The 17,498-nt window shown below is 41.4% G+C and overlaps 1 protein-coding gene across 1 annotated transcript in view; it reads left to right on the top strand.

Moving 5' to 3' along the window:
- Positions 1-17,498, top strand: part of CDH8 (cadherin 8) — a 139,583-nt gene that overhangs the window by 39,952 nt on the left and 82,133 nt on the right. Inside the window, exon 2 of the mRNA XM_083870007.1 lies at positions 519-813. Coding sequence (XP_083726133.1) covers positions 519-813 — 295 coding nt within the window. The remainder of the gene's footprint in view (positions 1-518; positions 814-17,498) is intronic.

Below are 17,498 nucleotides of genomic sequence, written 5' to 3'. Positions count from 1 at the left end.
GACTGCTGTCTGTGTCAAGATTCCATAGATGCCAGTGTTCAACCATTTCCAGTCACCTGGAAATAAGCTGACAGTAATAACTAAAAATAAGAAGTTAGATTAAAACATATGTTATGGTTAACCCTTCCCTCACCCTTTGATCTAATAGGTTAAGGACATTTTGTACTTGTTCATTTGGGCTGATAATGGTTCTGAAGGCATTTACATTTTTAAATGGGAATTTAAAATATATATAACAGCTGCTTTTTAAATAGAAAGCCTAATTATGCCTATGATTGCATCCGTTTTTGATTAGTATGCATACAAATCTCTGCTTTCCATGTGTATTCAAGCTGAGCTATGGATCACTGGTGCTGGGACTGAAGCACAAAGGAACAGCTGACAAAATGTATAGTTAGACCAAAGGAAAAAAAAAAAAAACAAAACCAAAACCCCAAAATTCTGTGTGTACATTTTTTTTTTCTCTAAAATGCCTTTTTGTTTTATTTGTTTGTTTGTTTTCTTTTCTCCCCTTTTAGCTGCACACAGACCTGGACCCTGGCAGCAGCAAAATCAAGTACATCCTGTCGGGAGATGGAGCTGGAACCATCTTTGTGATCAACGACAAGACTGGAGACATCCACGCCATGAAGAGGCTGGACAGGGAGGAGAAGGCTGAGTACACTCTCACAGCCCAGGCCGTGGACAGGGACACAAACCAGCCCCTGGAGCCCCCCTCAGAATTCATCATCAAGGTTCAGGACATCAATGACAACGCTCCTGAGTTTGTAGAGGGCCCCTACCACGCCACGGTGCCAGAAATGTCTGTTGTGGGTATGTATGTCTGGGCAGCCCAGCCTCTCCTTGCTCACAGCTTTGGCCCTGCCAGGAGGCTGTTGAGTTGGTGATGAATAATAAGGTATTTATTATGTTGTTAGCATTCATTTGCATATTTTCAAATCTTTTCTTGGCCGAAGCTTTCATCTGCAGCACAATAGTCGAGTCCCTCAGTAGTGAGGAAATGACTAACAGCTGTATTAATGTGTCTTTGTCCAACAGCACTTTAATGGGCTAAATTTATATTTCCCTTCTGACACTGCAGTTAGAGTATTGTTATTGAGAAGGATTTATCAAGATTTGCTCCAGCATGACGCTCTAATCCTATTGATATTTTGTTGATGTTTAATTATCTGTTTGTTGTTTTCCTGCACTTACAGGGCATTGATACATACTTATTTGTTTTCCTCTAAGTGCAACTGTAATCAGGCAAAAACATTGAAAAAAAAGATGCTGTGTCTGGGAATTGATGGTTGGGCTGTAGAGTGGACTTAACCAATTAGCCACAGGATTTGCATGGATGATGGAAGGGAAAAGCAGAGAAAGCTGTGGAAAAAGATGGTGAAAAGGGAAATTAACTGTGTGAAAGCAAAAAAGAGAAAAGAGATGAACATAATCTTCTTAATATATTTTACTTATATTTATTCATTTTGTCGGATTAGTGTGAATCTATTTCCTCATGGATTAATATGTTAGAGTCTTTTCTATAGTTTGTCTCTGTGTTTGCAAGTGAACAGAGTGCTCACAGAGGCAGATATTGACACTCCCCGTTACACACATCGAGGGCAGCTCATCCTCAGCTGGCACTGAAGCCATAGGGAAGCAAACCCACCAAACCAAGAGAATCCATTTTAGGGCAATGTAAGAATTCAGCATAAGGAAAAGCATCAAAATCTGGCCATGAAATGCAGGGGAAATTCTAATGCATTTTGGTGTTAGGTTGAGGATAATGTGCTTTTCAGTGATTTGTCTACATCTGTCAAAGCAAGGTAATTGAAGGAGTGCCAAGGCACTTTGTGAAATAAAGCAGCATCCTATCACAAAGTTTCAAAAACACCACTCTCTCTTCTTCAGCTAAAAAGAGGAGGAATGTGAGGAGCCAGAACCATCCTCTCACTCAGCACAGAGAATTACACCAAGTCATTGTCAAATACAAGTGTGATGTGCTGACTGCAGGGTCGTACCTGAGGCTTCATCTTTTAAATCAGCTCTTCTCCAACAGATTTTCATACCTTCATTGTGCTGAATTGCTCATGCCAAAAATGATAGGTGAATTTTAGAGCCTGCATTTCAATTCTTTTACTAAACCATAGCTTTTGTACGTTATTTTAATTATACAACATCACAAACATAATATGGACCTGCTTTCAGAAGATATTTCAGCCAAGGTCTAGGTGAGAAAATGACTTAATTAAATAAAATGAGAATAAAAAAGACCAAACCAAAACAAAACAGTGTGGGAGAAGGAGGAAGGAAAATTGAATGCTGTTATTCCTTATGTAAATGGGATTTATGTAGCATTCTAGGACAAAAAAGAGAAAGATATATGCAAGCAAGATGGTTTCTGATCACAAAGCCTACTGTAAAAAATAAATTATATCTGTGCATATTTATAATTTGTGATAAAGAAATGGCCCCTATGCAAGCAGTAGTCACTGTAAAGAAGAGGAGAAAAAAACCCCAAGAAAACAACAAAGATGAAAACTTTGAGAGGAAACTAATCGGGAGATGAATAAAAATCTAGTCAATTATTAACATGAGGTTTAAAAGATGGTAAATGCAATGAGAGTATGGCAATAAAAGAGAACAAAAGACAAAGTATTAGTGACAGAAAGGTAAAGTAAAAATGGAGAAAGAGTGAAAGAGGAGGGAAAAATGTGAAGAAAGGTAATGAAAGATGAATTATAAGTTAAAACTTCATCTAGGAAAACTTTATTACAGAGGATTGTAGCAGAAATGACCAATGCCTGGATGTAGTTCAGGGAACAGTGAAAGGGGCTGGCTCCACAGGAAAATATTTCATCTGTTCCCCAAGCATGTTGGGGAAAAGAGACACTGAACTGCCTCTGAAATGACAAAGTTCCACATTCTTATGGTTTGTTAGGCTGCATGAAAGAGTTTTGTCCAAAAGCAAGTGTGTTCTAATGACCAAAAAGGGTTGTTACCATCACTAAAACATCCTATATTGTAGAGATTTGCAATAGATCGTCTGTCAGGTCTGAGGTTTATTACTGTAACTCTTGAGAGTTTTACACATTTATCCCTTAGGATCCCTGGCCCTTCCATGTGTTTCACAGGACGTTCCTGGGAGTGCAGGTTTCCAGGCTGGTGCTCTACAGAAGCACCAATGTGAACTCCTGCTCTTTTGTTGAGAAACAAAATCTGTTTCTCTGCTGTTGATTTGAAACCCAAAGAGTGTTCCTGATTGCAATACATGGGACAGGAATGAGTGTAAAGTCTCTGAAGGCGAGGCAGTGGAGTCTGTGTCATAATCTCTGATGGAACCAAATGTCAAGGCTGGAAAGTAGATGAGAGCGTTACCCTTTGTTAATGTTGCTGTTACTGTTTCCTTCTGCTTTCCTCTCTTGACCCACAGGTAGCAATATCAAGAGATGAAGGATATTATTCTCTGTAAATTATTTCAAGCTTTTTGAAGTTTTTTTTAGTCCTCTTTAAATTACATTAACTCTTCTGTAATGTTTATAAAAAAATGATCTCCTTTCAGAGTTCAAGGAATTTTTATTATTTCATCCCCCCCACTAAGAGTATTTCACTTCCATTATCCACTTACTTAATTCCCTTAAAGAGATCTCCACCCACTCCCAATTTCAGCCTTGACTTTTGTACAACACAGGCATCACTAGGCAGTGTTCTTACTCAGGATAAAACAAAGTTCTACTGAACCTTTTCTTTCCTCAAAACGCTTATATCAATTTTCTGCTCTGAAACAGAAGCTCATATGCTCTCTATATATAGGACTTATGTAATGAGGACGCAGTACAAGGCATTTTATTTTTGGGCCTCAGGGGAAGGCAATGCATGAAATACAGATGAAGGCTTAACCTTTCATTGTTCTAAGGTACTAACACGATGCAGTTTTTCTAATAGTTGCCTTAGACCTGGTTTTATGTTCCTGGACAAAAGAGATGCATTGTAGGACTATCAAGTGTTATTTTGACTATCTAGAACTGGAATGAAACACTGTGGGGATGTGAAATCTGGCTTCAAACTGACTGAGAGCAGGTTTAGATTAGAGATGAGGAAGGAATTGTTCCCTGGCAGGGTGGGCAGGCCTTGGCACAGGGTGCCCAGAGAAGCTGTGGCTGCCCCTGGATCCCTGGCAGTGCCCAAGGCCAGGTTGGACATTGGGGCTTGGAGCAGCCTGGGACAGTGGGAGATGTCCCTGTACATGGCAGGGAATGGCACTGGATGATCTTTAGGGTCCCTGCCACCCCAGTTCTGGGGTTCTGTCCCTACCTGCAGTGTGTGCCAGCCCATGGGGGGCTCTGTGTGTGCAGTGTCCAAGAGCTGCACTCGGCCATGGTGTCCCCTGCTTGGGTTTTATTCTGTGCCTCTCTGGAAAATCCTGCTTCCCTGCTGAAACAAAAGGATTTGCATGGCTCTCCTCCCAGTGCCTGGTGCAGAGAGGATCAGTATTACCCAGAGCTCTCTCTGGGAGGAGTACTGCTCACTTCTCAGCTGTCTCCTCAGAACACGCTCCCACACAGCGCTCGCTGCCGGCCGCGTCACGGTGCTCAGAGTTATTCTGAAATCATTCCTTTCTCTCTTTGAGCAAAGACACCAGCATATTCCAGAAAGAAAAAGAAAAGTTTTGAGAACTAAACTGATTTTTTTTTTAAAACTGTAATTCCCACATAATCTACCACGCTAGGCCCTGCTCTCCACCTCCAGAAATGAAGAATTTGCTTGTGAAAGCTGATGGTGTATATGGAGAATATGTTCTTTGCTGGAACTGTGCACTTTAATCTTTTAATTATGATATTAATTTTCTTAAAGAATTAAAGATCAAAAAGTGAAATCTGTGGAATTACTTCGTTATGGCAAGTATTACAAAAAGGAAATAATTTAATTTTTCTGTAAGTCTTGTTTAATCACTTTTAAACGTAAAAGGGCACACTAGGGTAGAAACTCAGTTAAAACCTTAAAAAAAAGAGATTTTTGTGTGCTTCTGGGAGTAAGAACCCCAAGACTCTTATTTTTTCCCTCCCCATTGGTCTATGAGCTCTGTATCTATGTCTGCAATGAAGGCAGAATATTATGTAAATGAATGAGCAAGCCTAGAAGATCCATAAGGGTAATTGGAACCAGTTCTGTAGCTTATTTAAAGAAAAAAGAAAAAAAAAGAAAGAAAAGATAAAAAAACCACCCCAAACTCTCCCTTGAGTATGTTCTGTTTCTGTGTTACCTTCTTATCTATAAACCGATTCACAAATTCCCCAAAACATGTGCAGAGGTGGTAATGGGAGCCAAAGTGGATATTGTCTCCTGACAGCAGAGTTTTAGGATCTCTTTTTTCAGGAGAGGGATGAGGAGTGAAATCTCTTGATTTTGCTCTCAGAAAGCCAGGAGTGTTTAGACAGCGAGTGTCATGTTGAAAGACAGGAGACAACTGAAGCAGAGTGACAAACGTGTTGGTGAAATAAAAAAGGACACAGATGGAAAAAGAACAAAAGCCATAAGGGAAGAGAATTCGCTCATAGTTTGCCTGAATTAAGGTAAACAGACAAAGTTTAGTAATCTCCAAATATTAAGGCTTCTCCTGACAGTCATAAAAAAAAAAAAGTACAAGCAGTGGAATTCAGTCTGACATTGCTCTAGAAATGCTTTTGCCTTTGCCACTTGAAAATAGTAACCATATCAAAAAGCTTAGAATAATAACTTTTTTTTTGTCCTTAAATGCTTGCATGAAAGGTCTTTCCTGGAAAAGGTTTAGGATTTCAGTTGAGTCAGAATATCAATTTTCAGTTTTGGCACAAGCACATCTACTTAGGAATGTTTTCCCTTGAATCAAGGTTTGCCCTTGATTACACCACTGCAGATAAGAAATTCTATATTTTTATTTTTTTTTCTAAAAGCAGAGCAGAGTTCTTTAGTCCAGCCAGGTGTATTAGGACCACACTGTACACAGTGCAGCTTTGCTTTCCAGTTCTCCCAAAGATATTCATTCTCTTCCACTTACAAATAATTTGCAAAAGGACAAGATCTGTTCCATATGAAATCAACATGCAATGTCTGACATGAATAGTGATAAAATAACTTGACAAATCAGAAAGTTGTGATAAAAACCTGACCTGAAACGTTATCAAGATCAACCTTACTGTCTTGCTGGGGTTTTTATCATTGATTTTTAAGGCACAGAGCATGACTGTTAAATCAATGATAGTTTGTCACAAAATTGTGGAATAAAGGGACTGGAGCACTGGGGTCAAGTACAAATTAGCCCAAAGGGTAAATGCAAAGGCAGTGCAAAAGCTAAGGGAAAAACCAGCAGATGTTGTAAAATATGGCAACAGTGGAACAGCTGTTAAAAAAGAAAAAAAAAGCATATTTTCGTGTTGTCTTGTTCCTCCACTTGTTCCTGTTGTGCATGATCACACACAGAAGCTGCTGTACCGAGTTTTATGTGATATTTCTTTGGTGAGTGTGTATATGTGTTTAAAATGGTCACACACAACCTTCAGGAAGGGCTCACGACATTCCACACCAGGGCTCTCTGTCTGTTCCTTAACCTGACTGGCTGTTGAGCCTTGAGAAAACACAATTCTGAGCATGTTCTGCTGGTTTTTGTGCTTTTCATTTCTCATGAGGTCTGGTCAAAAATGTCATTATCTTTCTGTACTGATCTTATGTGGTCATTATGAGCTTGAGGATGATGATGAAATTAATATTCTTAGGGGTGTACAGACTGATCCTTTAGTTGTCCCTCTCTGTATTGTCCTATTGTTCTCAACTAGTTAATTGACAATGCAGAATTACCAAAATCAGTGGGATTGCTCCAAGCACTTTGTGCCAATGGCAGGAAGTACTTGAATGTTGAGGTTCTGAAGGGACTGTCTGGTCCTTAGGAGCAAGGGCTTACCTGTCAAGGTGTGGAGCTATTGATGTGTGCTGGTTTCTTGGACAAACACTGCCTTTCCTCCTCTCCATTCACTGGCAGCAATTTGTCACAAATTGTCTGGTTTTTACACACATCCATTCCCTTGGCACGAAGGAAAGTTGTGCAGATGACATAGAGTGAAGATAAACTCAGCAGGAAAAATCTGCTGGGATCAGAACTGAAGACATGGTTCCTTATGGACTTCTTCCAAATAGAGAAATTCCTCTTTCCATGATGTTCCCGTTTTGGGATGAGGACAGACAGACCTGTCACATGTTGATCATGTGATGACAGAGCAGAGGAAATTTTGGCAGTCTGAGGTGAATCTCCTGTGTACCCACAGAAATCTGTCCTACTGTGGTTTTTCGTCTTGCCTCCTTAGTCACAAACATCTTGTTCTTGTTGCAGATATTCTGCCTCTGAAATCCTTTGTGGTTGCTTCCATTTGTACATATGGAATGCGTCATCGTGTTTGTGTTCTGTGACTGTGTGAAAATAAGTCTCTGACTCAGGTGTCTGATGCATTCTCCTCTGGTTACAAGTTTAAATCTATTCTCAGCATGGATTTCTCACAATTTCCTCAAATGTAAAATTCTGAAGGAAAAAAAAAGGTGTTTCAAAGAGTGGTATGGTTTGGTTTTGCAGGCTTTGAAGTTGTGTTATCTCATTTTTCTAAGCAGCTTGGCTAGTGACATGAGCCTGTTTGCTGGCCAGGGGATGATGCCTAAGTGGAAAACAGAGGAATGAGAGGAAGTAGAGCAGCACAGGTTCCTGACAGACTGATGCTCTGTGAAATGCCACAGAACTGGTCTGGAGCATTATCTCACCTTTTTCAATCACAAGAAATGTAGACAAGGTCTCACCACAAGGTAGAAAGTTCTAGGTCAGAAGACTAAGTTCAGTGTGGTAGTATTTTCACAGAAATTTTGATTACTGTAATTTCTATTCCTCTGCTAGCACAAAGACTTGGCTTTAGAACATCAGGGACCAACACCCCTCAAATTCTTCATTAAGTGGGCTGTGCTAGGCATCTCTCTGATGGACACACTTGATATTTGGCAAAATGAGATGCAATTCAGAATCTATTTTTTTTCTCTGGCACTGGTCATTCCTCACACTGCCCTGAGCTGACACCTCTTTGGTTAAGTGCTGAATCTGCAGCTCTTCTTGTTTTTCCATGAGAACAGCTCACTACTGCCTGTGGAGCTGCTGTCAACACAGCTTCCTCTCCTCAGGAGTCATCCCTGGGGGCTGCTGGGCAGCTGATTCAGCTGTGCCCCTTCCCTGGGGCCCAGGAGGGCTCTGCTGCCATTTGCTGGCCCTGCAGTGGCCTGGGGGGACAATATTTCAGACCCTGTTTTTGCACCCTGGGTTACAGTTGCTGGCACTCCAGGCTTCACTCCCTTGAACAAAACCAGCAGAGCATCAAAGCTGTGAGATGGTATCAGCCACTTTCTGTTCTCACCACACAAAATCATAAATGAAAGAATTTCTGCAGTAAACAGCCTAGGCTGCTTTATTATTTATTTCCACTTTTTTACAATACACCTGAGCATAACCTGAAACTTCCATTGGAATCAACAAGACTTACAGTACCTTTTTTTTCTGCTTGGTAATACAGTGTACAGTGATCATCCAATTTTACTGCCTTTGCCTGGGGACCTCGCAGAATGAATGCTGATGAAATAGTCAATTGATTAGAGACAAGCAGTCTTTCAAAAAGTCCTGAACAGAAGAGGAGCTATTTCCCACTTCTCTCACAAATATCAATTAATATTCTATAGCAAGAGTGATATCTAAAGGGAGAATAAAATAAAAAAAATAGCATGAAAGGAAAACATAATTCTTTAAGCCAAACATAAAATACATTTTACCCTTCTGCTGTTGCCTGTGATGTTTCAAACCGTGTACTAATCCTAACAAACAGCCACCCAGGGGAATTTGCAAAGGAATACCTGCAGGCTCTCTAATGGCACCATCTCATAAGTTGTAGCAAGAAAGAGCTGCCAGCCTTAAAGCTAAAAAGGCAGAAGGTCCCTTCTTGTTCGATCCACGCAGGTAAACCTGGGGAACATCAGCCAGGATAATTGCCAGGGAGGAAACCATATCCCTAAATCTGAATATGTATTTCTGTTATGAAGTGTTTCTGATTCCAAAACGTTACATTAAAGAGGCAGCATCAGAGTTCCAAAACAATTAGTTTATGCAGACAAGAGATGGTAAAATATGCAGTTGATTAGATTTCCCAGCCACGCTTCCTGCAGCCCTCATTATACAGCTGCGAGGTGCGGCGCTGCCAGCTCGCTCCCTTCCCTGCATCTTCACACAGCCTTTTTCTCCAGGCAGAGCCAGCTCCTCTCGTACTTCTGCAGTCACACATTTGCATACAATATGTTTTTCCCATCTCTCTCACATGATTAAAAAGTCCTTAAAAAATGGCACACGAGCAATGTGCGCAAACACTATTGTGTTACGTGTGATACATCTGTGCAGAGATTTGGACTCAGACATGTGCTGCATGACATTAATATTCTTCAAAGGAAGAATTTAACATTCTTTCAATAACTTCCTAAAGTATCCACTCCAGAAATTGCATTGAGAAATATGCAACATTTGTGAGAAACAGTCTGGATACCTCTTCTGCTTGTGGAGCTAAACATCACTTGGTGTATCAAAGGTATGAAAGGATTCTTTTTCTGTTGGAACCAAGAAACAGCTTCTTGCATTTTCCTGCATGGTACTACATAATTTATTGTAGACCAAGCTGTTAGATTCCTTCAGATTCTTTCATTGAGCCAGATTTTTAGATGCTAAAACCTTTGGTCTAGATTATCAATTCTTCAGGGCAGCATCTGCCATTTCCTATAGATCTGTAAAGTACTGAAAAATCTCTCTGTGCATTTCAGTGAGATTATATTCAACTACTTATATAAAACAAAGTGGCAAAACAAGCAAGTAATGTTTTTTCACTCATGTTTAAAATTAAAAACAAAATGGGACCTGTATCAGTTGCAGTTTATTTCAGAAAGTGTTTACAGGTGTCTATATGAGTATGTAAGTGCACACAGGTGTTTAGACAGAGATTTATACAAGAGGAAATGGCCTTAAAGTGCTCCAGAGGAGGCTCAGCTGGGACAGCAGCAGGAATTTGTGCATGGAAAGGGTGCTCAGGCCTTGGCAGGGGCTGCCCAGGGAGCTTTGGAGTGCTCATCCCTGGAGGTGTCCCAGGAAGGGCTGGAGGTGGCCCTGAGTGCTCTGGGCTGGGGACAGGGTGGGCACAGCTGGGACTCCATGGCCTGGGAGGGCTTCCCCAACATTAATGGTTCTGTGATTCTGGGATTCTATGATAGAATTTAATGTAAACAAACTCAAAATTCTTGCAAGGTTCTCCTTGTCCTGTTGGGTGGAGTGTCAGCTTTAAATGCTTGCAGTTCCTGGAGGGCTGGAATTGGAGACTGGGCTGGCCTGTTTCTCCACAGAAGAGAGGAGTCACAGGATTGACATTCAGGCATTCACATTAGCTGGCCAATTTCATTTCTGTTCCTCTCCAGTCAGCCAAAAAAGGAGAATTCCAGGAGAGGATGATTCTGTCTTCCTCCCTCAGGTAGAGCAGGCAGCTGGTGCACTAGGTATCTGATTTAGCCAGTTGAGCCTGAAACTGAGTTGTATGAATAACCCTCTTTTCCTTCTTCCTTACCTTAATCATCATAAACAAGATCATGACAGCATCACAGTATTTCACTACTTAGAGTCAAATAAATTACAGCTGGGAAAGACAAATTACCCTATTAGTTAATCTTCCTGTCTTTCTAGGGTTTTCCCTTAGAATACATTATTCCAGCATCCTGTGCAAAGAGAGTGAACTCTTCACTGAGGAGGATTCTGTTATTTCCCTTGGGAAGCTATTCCTCCTTGTACAATTTCTCATTGCAAGGAAGCTTTTGTTGTTGTTTTTCTCTTTGCAGAAGATAAAGAGAAGTCTTGTATCAGTGTATTTATGTGGTTCTCATTACCAACACACCAGTATTACATCTGTAACATACACAAATTTTCTTTCTCATTTCTGCCTCTAGAAATGATTGCATATTGGATTCTGCCATGGAAACAGCAGAATGCATGCTGGCCTTCCTGTTTCTCCAGCATGGCAAGCACAAGTTGCCCATTTTTCCCTCGGTGAACTGTTCTGGCCCATGTCTCTATCCTTTACCTCTGCTGAGGGTGTCATCTATTGCCTAATTCATTTTTTGTTCATTAAGGTCCACTGGACACTTAAAAAGATTTATTTATATTTTTTACATGCTTTCCTCTGAGTGTGGGAAGATCTGAAAATCTCAGCCCAGCCCTCTGTCATCTGTTCCCAAAGCAGTCCTTGACATCTGCTGTGGTTCTGGGGTCCTGTGGGCTCTGTGGGTCAGGCAGCAGCACAGCCCTGTGCTGGCAGTGTTGCTTCCCAGGAGGATTTACATCCTTTCCTCACAGAATCAGGAAATCATGGCATTCCTGGATTAGAAAGGAACCTCAGGGATCATCGAGTCCAACAACCTCCTTGTCTGTCTTCTGTCTGTGTTTGTCTTTCCTGGTACTTGGCCCTTGAGGTCTCTGGGAGAGAATCTTTCTGCTCTGAGATCTGATCCACACATTGAACTCAGGAGCTTTTGCAATGAAGTAGGTGTTAATAATAATAAAAATACATTCAAATACAGGTGCAGAAGGCAGGGCTGAAATAATAACATATGATCTGCACAAGAACCTTTAAACGGTCCCGCAATTTATGTGTGTATGTATTCATATATCTGCATGAACACCAAGACATGCAATGATATTTTATGTGGGTAATTTGAATATGTTAACAAGTTCTGTAGTGCTTTAAACAGATTCCTATTTCATATACATTTTCTTTATTTGGTTAGTGAAACCTCTAATTCATAGATTTTGTGTTTAGAAATGGTCTCATGCAATAATGCAGGATGATAAGGCTTAAAACTATGTTTTTGCATTTAAAAAAACGAGCAACAATGAAAAACAAATAAGAATAAGTTCCTTCAGCTTTGAGGCAGTAATAATTTACATGTCAAGAAGTTATGCAGGTTTTTATGAGATTATTGTAGTTTTATTCAATAAAAAATTGTTACCATGACAACAACTGTCATGCTACCTGTGAGATTATAGGAAAGAAGGACAGTGAAGAAAAGGCTTCATTTTGGGAAGAATGCTTATCTGACCTGCTGGGTACAAACAATGCTTTGTGTGACCACCCCTGGCTGCAGGGCTTCCATCAGCCCAACTCCAAAGCCAGCTGAGGGTTTTGAAGCACAGGATCCTCTTAGGGAAACAAAAGAGTTGGTAAATAATGGTGAGGCTTTGTCATGCAAATACTCTCCTAATGCCCCATCAGGTTGGTAATCAGATCTTCGGAATGAAATGGAGATTTCAGCCTGTCAAGATTTGGGAAGATTAGGTGAGACAGACTGAGTGAGACCAAAAAGGGCACCAGAAAAAAAAATAAAAAAAAATAAAATAAAATAAAATCCCCAAAAGCCCTTGGGAAGATGAGAAAACATGGTCCCACCAGGTTTCATTATGGTCAGGTTATTTATTTTTACCAGCCATTACAATCTTTCAACAAAATGGTTGTTCACTGAATATGGATTCATGTAAATTCTTGGCACCAGCCATGCATTACCTTCTCTTGAACATTCAAATTTGATTTTTTGGATTTTTTTTTTCCCAGTACGCACATTTCACTGCCACACCAAAAGAATTTCCTTCCCTACTCCCTGTGGCAGCATATGCATTTTTCTTTCTGCCTAATGTGCAGAATCTGTACCCTGACTTGCACATAAAAACACAGCCAAAACAACAGAAAAGCACTGGCTGAGCACACACATCTTGTATTTTATGATGGTTTTTAATCTTAGTTTGCCAGCAAACACAGGCTCTCTCACCTAGCCATATAAAAATAGTTCTGTTGTTAATTGTGTCTCTGATTGCTGGCCTGTTGTAAAGACAGAGTAAAACAATCTGACACTGACAGAGTAAAACAATCAGCAATGGCTAATGGTTAAAGCACATTAGAAGTGTTCATTAATTAAAATCTGTTGAATCTCTGTGCAGTCTATATTTATGGTGGTTAAATCCATACTTAAGGGTCATTAGCATTGCAGAAATGTACCTGAGGAAAAAAACACACAAAGTTTTTTAACAGAACATCTTGAAATTTGCTTCATCTTTTAAAAAAAAAAAAAAAAAAAAAACAAACCAAAACAAAACCCAAAAAAACCACCAAAAAACCACAACTGTTTGGTTTACATAAGGCAACATTAGGTACATAAAGAAAAAAAAGAAACAGTGATTATGTTGTTGGGCCAGATTATATAAAACTGCAATATTATTGTAATTAGGACAACAGTGACTTGGGCTACAATAGTGGCTTACTTATAAAAATGGCACCATTTCAAATTTATAGTCCCTGGCTAAATGAGTTCTTGTAGCATTGACAAAGAAACAAACACAAGCCAAATGCAGTCAAAATTAAACACAAACAGAAACCTTAGCAGTTTATTTGCTGAGCACAATCCAGAATGTTGTTTTTCCAAGAGCATTTACTTAATAAATGCCCTTCCCTGCATTCTTATAGCTTTTTGAATGCAAAATTTTTATCTTTAAAACTTTAAGCGCATCTTGCTTGTAAGAAATATTTATGTATGTGTAGTTTATAACTGCAGTGTCAGTAATGGAGTAAAATCCTGCTTAAATATTGATAATCCAAAGCTTGCAGAGTTCTGCTGTGGAGGTTGGCTAAACACAGTCCTGGTGGCTGTGAGTTCCTTTCTTGCTGCATTGTTTGTCACCATCAGGAATTGTTGCAAGAGGACGTGAAAAGAACCACACTCACCCTCCAGGATGTGAGATGAAAAGGAAAAGGGAAGTTTATTTTGGAATCTCAACTTATATAGTTTTTGGGATTTGGTCAAGGATTGGGGGACGAGAGGAACACTCCTCTGACCCCAGTGGTCAACTCAGAAGTCCATCAATTTGTCCTTCCCCCTGGAAAGGAATGTGCTGTTTACAAAACATCACTCTGTGTTTATCTTACAATTGGTGAGAAAACTCCAGTAGAATGAGAAACAATCAGAAGGCTGAAAAATCAGGGTAACAAGGAATGTCTCAGTTCTCCAAATCTTTTGGTGCCCCGGTTCCATCACCTGGTGGGAGTGGGATTGGTTGCTCCATGTGAGCTCTCAGCACATTGCAGGGGAACCAGGGCAGCACTGGCTTAGCAACATCACCTGCAGCTGCAGAAGGGACAGGGTTTGCTCCTAAATGTACTGATTATTGCCAGTGTGAACAACACAACGTAGCATGTTTCACACCTGCAGAAAATTTGATTCAAGGCATAAAGAAAAAAAAATAAATTCAAATTAAAGGTGATAAAAATTTAAACTATGCCAAAGCTTAACTAGTTTCAATAGTGGAAGCAATTTCTTTAATTTCTGTTTCATGATCACTCAAATCTTCCCTAAACAATTTTCATCAGTAAGATTGTTGGGAGCAAATTACTGGATTTGACAGGCCTCAAAAATGTGTGTGATGGTTGGAAATGAAGTGCTGAGTGGGAGAAACTGGCTGGGGAAGAAGTTGATTTCTAGGATACAGGAGAGTATTTCAGTTGTCCATTCCCTTCATTAGTTTTATTAGGTGAGATTATAATCACGCTTCAAGTGGGGCCTTTTCCCCTGCCTTGTGTGTACTTTAACTGGAAATACTGACACACATATTGCCCATGTATTTTTAATACATTTATAAACTTCAGTTGAACTTGGGGTCTCAATAAGTGATTGAATTATTTTATATGACAAGAAGAAAACTGGTAAAATTGATAGCTGAGCATCAGGATTGGAAGCAATGTTAGACACTGATTAACTCTTTTTATTAGGGTGTATTCAACTTCAGTATCTAATGAACACTTAGGATAAAGAATGTGCTTATCAAAGAATCAGCATATCCATTCAAGTCTGGGCATCTTGAAATAAATATCTATAGAAAGTCTTCAGGAATTCTCAAGTGAAGTATGATAAGAATAGAAATTATATATCAAATCTTTCTAAACAAGCAATGTAATTATTTCTGAAGGCCTTTGAAATGAGAGCAAGCAAAGAAAATCAAACACAATCTCCAAGAAGTCAACAGTTTTATTTCTTTTATTTTCCTTTGTGTATAAAGTATATAATGGAAACAAAATGAAACAGTCGTGATAAAATACTCTAAATTTTCACTTTGTGATGAGCCTTATCTTTCTCCAGCCCTGTCCCATTGTATGATGTTCTGCACAAACCTCTTCTTTCTCAGGAGATTACAAACCACAAGTTTTATGATAGCAGCCACAGAAATGAGCACATCACCTGCTACTTTAGCCTGGAGCCAGCTGAGGAAAGCTCTGAGCCTGCATTCATGGCTGGTGTCACCCTGGGCCATGGGCTGCAGGGAGCTGGGGGATGTGCTGGGGTGTGCTGGGATGTGCTGGGGGATGTGCTGGGATGTGCTGGGGTGTGCTGGGGGATGTGCTGGGATGTGCTGATATGTGCTGGGGGATGTGCTGGGATGTGCTGGGGTGTGCTGGGGGATGTGCTGGGGTGTGCTGGGATGTGCTGGGTGTGCTGGGATGTGCTGAGATGTGCTGGGGTGTGCTGGAGTGTGCTGGGGTGTGCTGGGATGTGCCGGGATGTGCTGGGGTGTGCTGGGATGTGCCGGGATGTGCTGGGGTGTGCTGGGGTGTGCCGGGATGTGCTGAGATGTGCTGGGGTGTGCTGCAGTGTGCTGGGATGTGCTGGGGTGTGCTGGGGTGTGCCGGGGTGTGCCGGGGTGTGCCGGGGTGTGCTGGGGTGTGCTGGGATGTGCTGGGGTGTGCTGGGGTGTGCTGGGGGATGTGCTGGGGTGTGCTGGGGTGTGCTGGGGGATGTGCTGGGGGATGTGCTGGGGTGTGCCGGGATGTGCTGGGGTGTGCTGGGGTGTGCCGGGGTGTGCTGGGATGTGCTGGGGTGTGCTGGGGTGTGCTGGGGGATGTGCTGGGGGATGTGCTGGGGTGTGCCGGGATGTGCTGGGGTGTGCTGGGGTGTGCCGGGGTGTGCTGGGATGTGCTGGGATCTCAGTTCCAGAGAGGGGAGGTACAGCTCAGCTGAGGGATGATTGTCTGTGAGACAGCAGAGCAGAGCCCTGGTAACGTGTGTAAGAGGTGAGCCACCAGAACTCCAGCATGTGAGACAATCCCATTAGCTCCAGCTTCTCAATCCTTGTGATTCCTGTGGGAAAGCCACAAAGGGGCTTTTGTCCCTCTCTTCCTGCAACATCCACACTCAGGCTTCCTGCAGACCCCCTCATTGTTGTTGTCAGTTTTCTACAGCCCATGCCATGGCCTCTGAATGTGCCCCAGGGCTGCTTCCCTCTTCATCTGAATATTGAAGGAGGGCATTTAGGATATCACCTGCAGGCTGAGGCAGCTGAACTGGCACAGGGCTGGGCACCACCTGTGTCACCTGTCTCCTTTATAATTTCCACTCAGAGCTGTCTGGAGCTGTGTGTTACTGCCTGGTTGTTGTCACTGGGCAGACATGCATTCCTGGTGTTAATTCCTTACAAACTAACCACCAAGCTGAGGATAAACTACATTTCTGAGGCCCCATGACAGGTTACAACCTATTCTGTTAAAGGTTTGGTATAAGATCACCTTTCAGCATCGGATACAGTTAAGGTTCAAAATCTGAACAGTTTGCATATTTATAGAACAGGTTCAGCAAGCATCTGTCAAAAAGAGATGTGACATAATATTCCTTTTCCATGGGATATGCACCAGCTGCAGGACTCCTCTGGCCCCTGCTGAGTCCAGGAGAGATCCTTGGGTGCCACTTATCCTCTTTTCCCTTTGCTGATATTCTCCCCTATAAGAATGGGTAAATTTACACAAAAAATAAATGCCCAGTACCGGCCCAAGGCATTTTTTTGTCTAGTGAGATGTATCTCTGCAACCCACATTCCCTTCACTGGGAATTATCCCATTAGATCCACATAGCAAGGCTGCCACAACTTCAGTCCCTGCAGAACTTGTGTTCCGTAAGAGTGGTGTTCTCCATCCTCCCAAACCCTGGCCCCACATCTTGCCCTGGTGTTTGAAATGGCCAGGTAGGAAAGAGTGAAATGGCACCTATTGGGTCATAAGCAAATTATATCTGTATATGCAAACCTTTCTCTAAATAATTTACATGTGCTGGAAGCCACAAAACTGCCCTGCAGGGCAGGAGGAAAAGGGAGCACAGGGCAAGGACCAAGGCTGTGCTAAAGGGATCTCCTTCCCTTTGCTCTGCTGTCCTGAAGGGCTGTGGGATCAGGATTCACAGCACACCAAGGCTGAGAAGGAACAGGAAGCTATTTTTATTGGCATATCCAGAAAGGAGGATTTTTGATGGGTGCTGTAATTATTTTCCTTTCTGAACATAATTCAGCCCTTAACCTTTCTCCTTCTCTTGCTTTCTCTCCCTCTGTATATATTGTCTTTATTGTCAGCCTAATT

Source organism: Zosterops lateralis (assembly GCF_965231275.1).
Source record: "Zosterops lateralis genome assembly, chromosome: 12".
Taxonomy (NCBI): domain Eukaryota; kingdom Metazoa; phylum Chordata; class Aves; order Passeriformes; family Zosteropidae; genus Zosterops; species Zosterops lateralis.
Note: the sequence above shows the minus strand (reverse complement) of the source record. Positions and strands in the feature narration are given on the sequence as shown.